Here is a 13,572-nt window from a genome sequence, read left to right on the forward strand (position 1 = left end):
AATGGGAGTTTGCCAGGCAAAGGAAGCAGGAGAAGAACTTTACAAGCAGAGTCTTATTCAAAGAACAGTAAGGCATTATGATTAAAATAGTTTGTATATATTAGAATGGTGAGAGGTAAGGTTAAAGAATTACTGAATTTTGATTATCTTAATGTGCACATTTCTTCCCATTTTAACAACTCTGAAATTGGCGTACATCTTACAACTGATTGTGTTTTGCATCACCATTGGAAATTGGGATTATTTTATGAATAATGGCATCTTAGATATGATGATATATGGTAAGTTTGAGTAGATTCAATGTCCTTTAAGTTATGCTTTTGGATTTTATCCTATTAATAATCAGAAGCTAGGTAGATTTTAAGTAGAAAAATATTATGTCTAGAATTGTTTAAAATAATATGACTTTGGTGATATTGTGCAGGATTTATTGTGGCTAAAACAATTGCTAACAATGTAGAAATTCAGGCAATGTCTGCAGAGGGCCTAGTGCTAGTGGGTGTATTGTGGGAAATCCAGGTACAGGAAGCGTTTGATAAAACCAAGATGATGTCGTTACTAGTAAGACGGGGCTAGTTGACGTAGAGAGGAGAGTCATATATAAAGCTGAGGTTTCTGGATTTAAAGAGAAGATGACTGGTGTAACAGTTAAAGGCAGTCATTGTTAGTGTTTATTCTGGCATCATAATTAAATGTTTCTATTACTGAGAGGGCTAATCAACATTCAAACATTAATGTATCAATAGCCAAGAAAAGATTTTCTCAGGAACTCTTACTGTAAAATATATGTCAGTATAAAATTTGTTGACTGTCCAATAAAATAATAATTATAGTGTAGGTTTATGTTGGCTGCAAGCCTAAATTATGAGACATTTATAAAATTACTGACCGCCCCCCCCCCAAAAAAAAGATTGTTCAGAATCTCTCATCCTAGCATCCATTCCAAGAAAAAGATATTGCTAACATTTGGAATAAAAAGTAATCCCAGTACGGGTTAGTCATAGTTTTTGGCTATAGACTAAACCTCGTCTTGTTCACATTCTAGTAGAACAAGATAAAAATAAATGCTTATTCATATAGTATGTTCATCATTTAAGAAGGTCATAGTATTTACTGGCCTGGACACTAGTTTATATGTGTTTGTATTTAAGAAACTAGCCATTATAATCTCAATTATGTGCAGTGAAGGAGAGAGAAACGTGACATGAGCAAAGTTTTATTTGCTTTTGAAAATAATTGTATCTTTTTTACTTAACTTACTATTTCAAGATATCTTTTATATGCTACTTTATTTAATTAATTTGTTTTTAAGACAGGGTCTTATTCTGTCACCCAGGGCTGGAGTGCAGTGGTGCGATTACAGCTTACTGCAACCTCGACCTTCCAGGCTTAAGCGATCCTCCCACCTCAGCCTCCCTGGTAGCTGGGATTATGGGTGTGCACCACCATGCCTGGCTCAATTTTTTATATTTTTCTTTTCCTTTCTTTCTTTCTTTTTCTTTTTTTTTGAGGTAGTAGCATACTCATGGCTCACTGTAGCCTCAACCTCCTGGGCTCAAGGATTCTTCCACCTCAGCTTCCCTAGTAACTGGGGCTATAGGCACATGCCACCACACGCGGCTAATTTTTGTATTTTTTGTAGAGATGGAGTCTCGCCATGTTGCCCAGGCTGGTCTTGAACTCCTGTGCAGAGGCAATGCGCCCACCTCAGCCTCCCAAAGTGCTGAGATTACAGGTGTGAGCCACTGTGCCCAGCCAATTTTTTGTAGAGATGGAGTTTTGGCATGTTGCCCTGGCTGGCCTTGAACTCCTGGACTCAAACCATCTACGTGCCTCAGCCTCCCAAAGTGCTGGGATTACAGGTGTGGGCCACCACGTCCAGCCTGTGCTAATTTAAATTCCTTTCTCCTCACTGCTGTACTAGCCACAACTTCTGCAACCAGTTTCATGTGGGCTTTGGACAATTGCAGCCTAACAGCATCACTCATCAGGGTCTATGTTGCATACGTTCTCCCTTGGGGAACTGTAATGTTAAGATTAGGCTGGGTGTGGTGGCTCACACCTGTAATCCCAGCACTTTGGGAGGCCAAGGAGGGCAGATCACGAGGTCAAGAGATGGAGACCATCCTGGCCAACATGGTAAAACCCCATCTCTACTAAAAATACAGAAATTAGCTGGGCATAGTGGTGCGTGCCTGTAGTCCCAGCTACTTGGGAGGCTGAGGCAGGAGAATCGCTTGAACCTGGGAGGCGGAGTTTGCAGTGAACCGAGATTGCGCTACTGCATTCCAGCCTGGTGACAGAGCGAGATTCTGTCTCAAAAAAAAGAAAATGAGCACTAATAATCTTTTCTATATTACAGTTTTATAATAAAAATGCATTACATATTAAACAGATTCACAAAGTGAACTAATGACAATTTACGTCTGTCCCTATACTTTCAGTTGTAAGTAACTAAAAACCAGCCTCAAATGGAAATAAACAAAACTACCGACATATGTAATTGAAAAGTCCAGATACCTGGGTGATGAAATAACCTGTACAACAAACCCCCATGACACAAGTTTACCTATGTAACAGACCTGCACTTGTACCCCTTTACTTAAAAAAGCAAAACAAAACAAAGAACAGAAAAGTTCAGATGGAGTATAGGTTTCAGGTAAAGCTTTATTAGGTGGTCCAACAGCTTCATTAATGACCTGGTTTCTTTCAGTTTTTGCACTCTGCTTTCTGTGGTGATAAATTTATCCCAAGGCAGCTGCATTGAAGCCATTAGGTTTTTAAGGCTTCTAGCACCTTCTTCATTTATATCTATTAGGGAAAAATATGTTCTGTATCTGAGCATCATAGAAAAAAATCTTGGGTTCATTCTGATTTTCCTGGCTTAGGTTACATGCCAGTCTCTGAACTGATTACTAAGGCTAGAGAAATATATTGTGCTGATTGGCTTAGGTTTGCCCCAGGGATCAATTCCACCCAAATTCCATTCTTGAGTGAGGAAATTTGGGGTAAAAGAGGGAGGATAGCAAGGAAAAGATGACAGACACACAATTCCAGTTTATTATAAGAATGACTTCAAATGACCTTAACTGAATTGTAATATTATTTGGGAACAAGTCAAACATTATTAACATTTAGGCCCAGAGATGGTAGATGGCTTGCTTAAGTCTCCCAGCAAGCTACCTCAAGAACTGAGACTTGGGCTGGGCGTGGTAGCTGACACCTGTAATCCCAGCACTTTGGGAGGCCCAAGGCGGGTGGATCATTTGAAGCCAGGAGTTCGAAACCAGCCTGGCCAACATGGTGAAACCCCATTTCTACTACAAATATAAAAATTAGCCAGGCGTGGTGGTGGGCACCTGTAATCCCAGCTACTCAGCAGGCTGAGGAAGGAATTGCTTGAGCCCATGAGGCAGAGGTTGCAGTGAGCAGAGATCATGCCATTGCACTCCAGCCTGGGTGACAGAGAGAGACTCCGTCTAAAAAAAAAAAAAAGAAAAAAAAAAGAACTGAGACTCAGAAGTGAATTATTTGACTCTTGAATTGTACTTCATTCTTAGAATCAATTATTGGGCTCTCTGTAAGACTGTCTTTACTGAGTTTTTAAACGGAGTATAATAAACTCTTTTGGGAATGCGGTAGATGTTCAAAGGTTTGACTTCTTAAAAAGAGGTGTAACAATTATATTCCTTAAAACTGAGAGGGGACCAATTGAGGGTAGAGGGGTTGATGTGGGGGCAGGAGGATACTTTTTTGTTGTTATTGTGATGAAAATGTTCCATAGTTTTGTGGTTATATGACTGTATACATTGAACTGGATGCTTACAAACGATGATAAAAAGGGTGAAGGAAAATAAAAAGCCAAGTAGCCCAATAACACTGCTCATCCTTGTTTTTTTGTTTTGTTTTGTTTTTTAAATAACAAGTTCTAGGAGTTTTTATTGTTTGAATAAGAATATATAAATCAGGCAGAGTAGTCCCAGTGAAATCATGGTTAGATTTTACTGTATTTGTCTATTGATCCTTCACCTTCTAAGCACTTAAAATACTTTTTTATTAGACTTGCTTTGATCACAAATGCAATTTAAGTGTGAATAAGTTAGTGTATTATCTTTCCCTCCTCCACTCAGCTTTCTTTAAATAGAAAAGGGACAAATGTCTCTTTATTGCATATTCAGCCGTAGTTGCTCAATCTATGGTGTTAATAAGAGACTGTAATTTTATCTTCTAAAAATCATTACAGATTATAATTATAGGCTGTACCTCATTCTCTTAAAAAAATATTGGCATGTTAGTCCATTGATATTACTGATAGTTGCCAAATGGTGAGAATGGTAACTGGTTTGGAGGCAACTGAAAGGGAGGGGGATCATCAGTAAACTGGAGACCAATAAAAAATTACACAGAAACAAATCTTTTTGGATAAACTAGATGAATGTCTCTTATTGAGACTGATCCAACAGTATTCACTGGCCCATTTCTTGCTGCTAGATGAGCTTCTGTTTAAGGCATCACTTGTGGTGGAGTTCTTTCTTTTATTTGGATTGGAACCATACTGTGATCTCTTATGGAAAACAGACTTCCTCCAAGTCTGTTAAATATAATTTAAAATTATATCGTTTCTTGTTGATTTGTTTGTTTTTGTTTTGCTTTATTTCATGTTATAGGCATCTGAAATGAATCCTTATATATATAACATACAAGTATATGTATGAGAAGACATGAATATAAGAAGTATAGGAAACATAAGACATGAATAAAAGTTTTAGCTAGACATTTTTAGATGAAAAGATGTGCATTTAAATTTGTAAAAGTTACAAATCATTCTATAAAAAGTTAGCATATATTTAAATTTTTTGGATACATAATAAGAGAATTATATCACTTCTGATATCCGTTGTGAAGACCCTACCACAGTCATTTTTTTGTGAAGGGTAGATAGGGCTCTTGCTTGTACTCTTCCAGGATGTGCCACGGGCTCCCTAATAACATTCAGGGGAGTGCATGTGCAGGTTTGTTACATGGGTATATCATATGATACTGAAGTTTGGGTTTGTAATGATCCCCATCGTCTAAGTAGTGAACATAGTAACCAATAAGTAGTTTTTGAGCTCTTGCTTTCCTGTCTCCCTCCCTGATTTTGGAATCTCCAGTGTCTTTTGTCCCGACATCTTTGTGTCTCTGCGTACCCAGTGTTTAGCTTCCACTTATAAGTGAAAACGTGATATTTGGCTTTCTGTTTCTATGTTAATTCACTTAGGATAATTCAGCTGCATCCATATTGCTGTAAAGGACATGATTTCGTTCTTTTTTTATGGCTGCATAGTATTCCATGGTGTATATGTATTGAATTTTCTTTATCCATTCTACCATTGATGGGCACCTAGGTTGATTCCATGTCTTTGCTATTGTGAAGAGTGCTGTAATAAACATATCCCTTTTTGGTGGAATGATTCATTTTTTTCATTTTTTTTATTTTTTAGGCAGAGTCTCGCTCTGTCGCCCAGGCTGGAGCGCAGTGGCACGATCTCGACTCACTGCAACCTCCTCCTCCTGGGTTCAAGTGATTCTCCTGCATCAGCCTCCTGAGTAGCTGGGACTACAGGTGCGCGCCACCACACTTGGCTAATTTTTGTATTTTTTATACAGATGGGGTTTCACCTTGTTGGTCAGGATGGTCTTGATCTGCTGACCTCATGATCCACCCACCTCGGCCTCCCAAAGTGCTGGGATTACAGTCGTGAGCCACCGTGCCCAGCCTAGAATGATTCATTTTTCTTTGGGTATATACCCATAATGAGATTGCTGGGTCGGATGGTAATTATGTTTTAAGTTTTTTGAGAGATCTTTAAACTTCTTTTCACAGGGGCTAACCTAATTTGCATTCCCATCAACAGTTTATAAGTATTACCTTTTCTCTGCAACCTTGACACCATCTGGTTTTTTTTTTTTTTTTTTTTGACTCTTTAGTAATAGTTATTCTGGGCTGGGCACAGTGGCTCACACCTGTAATCCCAGCATTTTGGGAGGCTAAGGCAGGTGGATGAGCTGAGGTCAGGAGTTCGAGACCAGCCTGGCCAACATGGTGAAACCCCATCTCTACTAAAAATACAAAAATTAGCCAGGCATGGTGGCAGGCACCTTTAATCCCAGCTACTCAGGAGGCTGAGGCAGGAGAATCACTTGAACCTGGGAGGTGGAGGTTGCAGTGAGCTGAGATTGCACCATTGCACTCCGGCCTGGGCGACAAGAGCGAAACTCTGTGTCCAAAAAAAAAAAAAAAAAAGGTATTCTGATTGGTATGAGATGGTGTCTCATTGTAGTTTTGATTTGCATCTTTCTCTGATAATCATCTTTTTTTCTAAATGTCTTTATGCTACCTCTAAAATGTTCTACGTATAATAGGCAAATCAAATGTTTAATAAACTGGTGTGTTAGGTTTATTTTCAGGTTGAAATGAAGATAGTTATTTTTATTTTGTGTACCTTTTACATATCAACTTACTTTTAGAAGTATTTCTAACTTGTGTTTTGTGTTTTTTTAGAGAAAATATTCTCTTTGGAATGGGAAATCCTCTGCTTGACATCTCTGCTGTAGTGGACAAAGATTTCCTTGATAAGTAAGTATTAAACTCTTCATATGCACTATGTGGAACTTATATTTGAAGAAGAATGGATGAAAACTTTAGAAGTGAATTTACCACCGAATGTCTTCAATTAAAGGAAAACTCAGGAAATTTAAGTTTGGTGATAGCAAGTGTGCTATCATTAACTATTGAATAACTGAGTACAATTTTCCTTGGGAAAACTTATATACATTGCTATTTTTACTTAAAACTTTTTTGCTTATTATTTGGAAGGAGAAAAGTTTATATAATTTACCTAATTATTTAATTCCCCAACTTTTAAACTACTGTCAGTGAGCTACGTCTATAATGGTATCATAATCTACAGACATTCTACCCTGAATGTGCCCAGTCTGGTTTCCTCTCAGAAGCTATAATGGGAGAAGAAAGATGATTAGAGAAGACAAGAGAACATGCAGGATATAATTCAGAGGACATGAAGCTCTGCTGTTTCCGCTTTATTAGTAACTTCCAATGTTTCAACTTAGCTGAGAAATCAGTTTGTTTATTTACCTAAGTATTTGAGGCCATTTGGTACAATAGTCCCCACTTGTGTCCTTGTTTTCAGTTTCCGAGGTCTCAGTTACCCATAGGACAGTGTAATAAGACATTTTGAGAGAGAGACACACACCACGTCCACATAACTTTTATTACAGTATATTTTAATAGTTGTTCTATTTTTAGTTAGTTGTTGTTAATCTCTTATTGTGCCTAATTTATAAATGAAACTTTATCATAGTATGATGTGTAGGTATGTATGTGTAGGAAAAACTGTGTGTGTGTTTGTGTGTGTGTGTATATATATGTATGTATGTATGTATGTATGTATCTATATATATATGGTTCAGTACTATCCATGGTTTCAGATACCCAGTGGGCATCTTACAATGCATCTACCTCGGATAACGGGGGCACTACTATATGGCAAATTTAAGTAGTGAAAAAGATTAATGATGAGAAAGCAAGATCCCCCCTCTCCTCACACACCCTGATTTCTGTACCCAAGAATAATTACTTTTTAAAAAATTGAGGCAAAATTTATATCGCATAAAATTGATCATTTTAACCATTATAAAGTATACAATTCAGTGACTGCCAGTATATTCACAAAGTTGTACAACCATCACCACTATCTAATTCAGGACATTTTCATCACCCCAAAATGAAATCCCATACCCAGTGAGTAGTCATTCGCTATTCCCTCCTCTAGCCCAGTCTCCTGGGAACTACTAGTATACTTAGTTTTTCTATGAATTTGTCTTTTCTGAGCATTTTATAGAAATGGAATCATATAATAATATATAATCTTTTGTGTTTATATATATGACCTTTTGTGTTTGGGCTTATTTTACTTATGTAATGCTTTCAAGGTTCATCCATGTTGTAGCATGTATCAGTCCTTCATTCCTTTTAATAGTGGACTATTCCATTGTGTGGATAGACCACATTTTGTTTATCCATTCATTGGTTGATGGACACTTATGTTGTTTTTATTTTTTGTCTATTAGGAACAATGCTTCTTATGAATATTCATGTATAAGCTTTTGTGTAGGAATGTGTTTTCATTTCTCTTGGGTATACACATAGGAGTGGAACTGCTGGGTCACATGGTAATTCTGTGTTTAACTTCTAGAGAAACCACCAAACTGTTTTCCAAAGCAGCTGCACTGTTTTGCATTCCTACCAGCAGTGCATAAGTGTTCCAGTTTCTCTACGTCTTTGCCAAAGCTTATTTTTTATTTTTTAAATTATAGCCATATGAGTGGGTGTGAAATGATGTCTCATTGTGATTTTGATTTGCATTTTTCTATTGAAAACTTTTGATGTTAGCATCTTTTCATATGCTTATTGGATATTTGTATATCTTTGGGAAAATGTTGAAGCTCTTTGCCCATTTTTTAATTGGGTCGTTGTCTTTTTGTTAAGTTGTAAAAGTTCTTTTTATATTCTGGATACTAGACCCTATCAGCTAGCATATGATTTGCAAACATTTTCTCCCATTCTAGGGATTTACTTTAATTTTTTGATAGTATCCTTTGATGCACAAAAGTTTTAAATTTTGATGATGTCCATTTTATTTTTCTTTTGTTGCTTATGCTTTTGCTGTCATATGTAAGAATCTATTGTTAAATCCAGGATCACAAAGATTTGTGCCTGTGTTTTCTTCTAAGAGTTTTGTAGTTTAAGGTCTTAGATTTAGGCATTTGATCAATTTTGAGTTAATTTTTGTATAAGGTATGAAATAAGGGTTCAACTTTATTCTTTTGCGTGTGGAAATCCAATTGTCTCAACAACATTTGTTGAAGAGACTATTCTTTTCCCCACTGAATGATCTTGATACTCTTGACAAAATCAGGTGACCATAGATATATGGGTAAATTTCTGGACTCCATTCTATTCCATTGATACATATGTCTGTCCTTATGCCAGTATGACATTGGTGTTTTTGTGTATGTGTGTTTTTTTTTTTTTTTTTTTTTTTGTGGAGACAGGGTCTTGCTCTGTCACCCAGGATGGGGTGCAGTGATGCAATCATAGCTCACTGAAACCTTGAACTCCTGGGTTCAAGTGATCCTTCTATTTCAGCCTCCCAAGTAACTGAGACTATATGCAGGTACCACCATCCCTAGCTATTTTAAAAATTTTTTTGTATAAACGGGGTCTCCTTATGATGCCCAGGCTGGTCTCAAACTCAAGTCTGGCTTGATCCTAGGCCCAAGTTGTCTTCCCACCTTGGCCTCCCAAAGTGCTGGGATTATAGGCATTAGCCACCATACCTGGCCTGTACGACACTGTTTTGATTACTGTAGCTTTGTAGTAAATTTTGAAGTCAGGAAGTGTCAGTCCTCCAACTTTGTTTTTCAAGATTATTATTATTATTATTAATTTTTAATTTGAGATCCCTCACAATTCCATATGAATTTTTGGGGATAGCTTTTTCATTTCTGTAAAAAAGGCAGTTGGAATTTTGATTGGAATTACATTGAATGTATAGATAAATACATGATTAAGTCTTCCAAGTTATGAAGACAGAATGTCTTTCCATTTATTTAGGTCTTTTTTTTTTTGGAGACAGAATCTTGCTCTGTTGTCCAGGCTGGAGTGCAGTGGCATGATCTCAGCTCACTGCAATCTCCATTTCCCGGGTTGAAGTGATTCTACTGCCTCAGCCTCCCGAGTAGCTGGGATTACAGGCGTGTGCAATCATGCCTGGCTAATTTTTGTATTTTTAGAAGAGACAGGGTTTCACCATGTTGGTCAGGCTTGTCTCAAACTCCTGACCTTGTGATCCGCCCGTCTTGGCCTCCCAAAGTTATGGGATTATAGGTGTAAGCCACTGCGCCTAGCCTTAGGTCTTTTTAAAATAATTTTAGCAGTGTTTAGTAGGTTTTCAGTGCATAAGTCTTACACTTCTTTGGTTAAATTTAATTTTATTATTTTTGATGCCATTGTAAATTGGGATTGTTTTATTTTCTTATTGTTCATTGATAGTATGTAGAAATATAAGTAATTATGGGGGACAATAATTTTTTTGAAACTTTTTTTTATATCCTGGGGATTACCCCTGTAAGTATATTTGGCTAAACTCAGATGTCAAAGGGTAAGGCAAGAATTTATAAATGTGTAAATTTGACTTACGGTAATATAATAGGAAATGTGCTGGGGGTCTAGGATAAACTGGGAGATGTGTTTTATCCTAAGACATTCAGATAGAAACTTTAAAACACACTTTCCCAGTCAGAAAATTCTACTATATACAGTTACTTTAATGATTTTAGTTCTTTTGGTTACCTTGTACTTTTAAATAATATACTGTACTTACATTTCTTAAAATTTCTTGTTCTGTCAAATTTCAGGCTGGGTGTGGTGGCTCACGCCTGTAATTCCAGCACTTTTGGAGGCTGAGGCAGGTGAATCACTTGAGGTCAGGAGTTCAAGTCTTGCCAACATGGCAAAACCCTGTGTCTACTAAAAATACCAAAAATTAGCCAGGTGTGATGGCACGCACCCATAGTCCCAGCTACTCGGGTGGCTGAGGCAGGAGAATTGCTTGAACCCGGGAGGCAGAGGTTGCAGTGAGCTGAAATCGCACCATTGCACTCCAACCTGGGTGACAAGAGTTGACACTCTGTCTCAAAAAAATAAAAATAAAATAAAATAAACCAAGCCAAACCAAACCAAAACAAAAAAACCCAAATTTCAATGGAATCTGTTGACTTCTCATTATGGAGAACGAGATTACTGGTGCCCCTATTCTTTCCTATGCTACTTCTTCCATCTTTCTATTTCCTTACTTCTATTAACTGTGTTTTTAAGGTTGATGTTTTCATTCTGTTATCTATCTATAATTGTTTTCCCAACTTTGAATACAAATTCATAATGAAAGTTGAAAATGACTTACCCACATTATCACTCTGTGTATCATTTATTGCAGAATTAAGTAGTGTACCAGGAATGTAGAGCAGGTTAACATTTGTAATGTAATTAGAAGACTGGGTGTGGTGGCTCACGCCTGTAATCCCAGCACTTTGGGAGGCTGAGGTGGATGGATCACTTGAGGTCAGGAGTTTGAGACCAGCCTGGCCAATAGGGCAAAATTCCGTCTCTATTAAAAATACAAAAATTAGCTGGGCATGGTGGTGTGTGCCTGTAATCCCAGATACTCGGGAGGCTGAGGCAGGAGAATCGGGTGAACCTGGGAGGCAGAGGTTCCAGTAAGCCGAGATTGCACCACTGCACTCCAGCCAGTGTGACAGCCTGAGAATCTGTCTCAAAAAAAAAAAAAAAAAAAAGAAATGTAATTAGAGTAATTCACTATAGTAAGAAACTAACCTAACAGTCTAAGAAAACTCCATGTAGTTATCTCAATAGACAAAGAAAAACCTTTTGACAAAATCTAATATCTATTCCTGATTAAAAAAAATAACTTAAAGCAACCTAGGTAACTATGTCGATAACTTTCTTAGCCCTATAAAGGTTACGTTAGGGGAAAACTGGTAGTGTGATGCTTATATGGGTATATAACGTATCAAATTGTATACTTTAAATGTCTACAGTTTATTGTATGTCAGTTGTACATCAAAGGCTGTAATAAACAGAAAATAAAATCAGTTGGACATGAATTCATGGGTTTAAAATTAGATCTCTTTTGTTTGTGTAGTGTGAGATATTTTGTTCAGGAAGTCAACTAATTCATGGTCACTATTTTAAAAAAATCATGATGTATAAAAGTAAAGAGCAACTTAAGAATTTGAAATTTTATCGTGTATTTCAAAAGTAAAATAAAGTATAGAGACAAACCCATAAATGTAGAACATTTTATATGGGAAGCAAGAATTGAAATTTGGGATATACACACAGACCAGGTGGTCTTTGCTATGTCTGAAGAAGAAAGATAAGATTGGAAGTTTTATAAGAAGGTGAAATGTTTTGTATTGTTTTGAAAGAAAGCTCATTGGCACTAGTTTTGGGGAGGTGGCAAGCTTTGATTGGTGAGTGACTGCAGTGAGTAGAACTAGTCTTTAAAGTCACAGCTCATTGTTTCAGTAGCTACTGGATAAAACTGTTTTCAGATTACAACAGGCAGTTTCAGCAGCCAGGCTTGCAGAGAATTACCTTCTTGGAGCAATGTTATGTGTGCTGAGTGCTCTTCCCCCCAGCCTGTCACCTGTTTTAGTCAGATATGACAAGAATGACCCAATTTGTATGATTAGCTTTCACACATATATAATCAGTGTTGTTATTTTGGTGGACATGCCTCCAGATGTTTGTTAGGCATATATAACCTGAAGATAAATGTTTATGGGCTAATACTATGTGTAGTCTTTGTTAGTATGCTGTTTTTCACTCAACATTATGTTTTTGGATCACTGTTTTTAAAATTTCAGGCAAATGTGATCAGAGTGATTATGACTTGGCAGCTGTGTGATGATGTCACAGGATCCTTAGGGTGTCGCTTTTCCAGCCAGAAGCCACTGTGGTTGGTGGAGCCTTTGCCTGAGGTTTGCTTGTGCCTGCCGGGCTTGTTCTGCTTGTTTGGCCTGGCAGGCTGCGTTCGGCTCATGCTACCAGCCTGGATCCCACACCTGCCAAGGGCGAGCCAGGTGCAGAGTGGCGTGGCGAAGGGTGTGTGAGCAAGCGAATATGGGGTCTGGCCACTGTGTACAGCCACTCATGCTGGCTGCTGCGGTGGGGTGGGCATCTCCAGGCGCTGGCACAGGTGCTGGCTTCATGCAAGCTTGCGGCTGGATCTGATGCATCTCAAGTGGCTTCCACTGTAGGAACCGACGTCTGGACGAGGATAATATGGTGGTGCCCAGAAGCTTGGAGACACCAGAAACCACAGAGCCCCAAAGAGAGTGTCACAGCCCTGGATTGGGAACCCCCTAGGTCTGGGCTCTCAGAAGGGCTGCAGCTCTTCTTTCCTTCTTGTTGCCTGCAAGGTGCTGAGTGGGGTGAGGCATATTTTAGCTCTGTTTGTGTTACAGCTGTTTCAGTCCTGCCACTTGGTGGGTCTTAACTTCTTATCCTGCATCCATGAACAGTGAGGTATGGGGACAACTGGAGGGTGAGCAAGGTGGAGAGGAGCTTCATTGAGCAACAGAACAGCTCTCAGGAGACCCGAAGTGGGTAGCTCCTTTCTGCAGGCAGGTCGTCCTGACAAGTGTTCACCTCTCGGTGAGATGAGACCCCGAGGGGGTAACTCCTTTCCACAGTTGGTAGTCCCAGGTCTCTTCTGTAAGTCTGGCTGAGTCCAGGGTTTTTAATGGGCTTCACAAGGGAGAAGTGTGTGCTGATTGGTCCATGGGCGGCTATGGGTGGGTCTGGAAAAAGCACCATGAGTCTCACTCCCCTCAGTGGACCCCACCTGGAACTGATAGCCTGGCCCCCATGCTTCAGGCTGTCCCTGGCTTGAAGGCGGGGCTTCACCTGAACCCACCCCTTTT

The 13,572-nt window shown here is 38.5% G+C and overlaps 1 protein-coding gene across 11 annotated transcripts in view; it reads left to right on the forward strand.

Annotated features, from left to right (window-relative positions):
• Window positions 1–13,572, forward strand: part of ADK (adenosine kinase) — a 563,972-nt gene that overhangs the window by 45,482 nt on the left and 504,918 nt on the right. For all 11 annotated transcript variants that reach the window (XM_003813003.5, XM_008965554.4, XM_034930883.3 and 8 more), the window contains exon 2: window positions 6,545–6,619. In XM_003813003.5, coding sequence (XP_003813051.2) covers window positions 6,545–6,619 — 75 coding nt within the window. The remainder of the gene's footprint in view (window positions 1–6,544; window positions 6,620–13,572) is intronic.

The sequence above is a fragment of the Pan paniscus genome, chromosome 8, assembly GCF_029289425.2.
Source record: "Pan paniscus chromosome 8, NHGRI_mPanPan1-v2.0_pri, whole genome shotgun sequence".
Taxonomy (NCBI): Eukaryota; Metazoa; Chordata; class Mammalia; order Primates; family Hominidae; genus Pan; species Pan paniscus.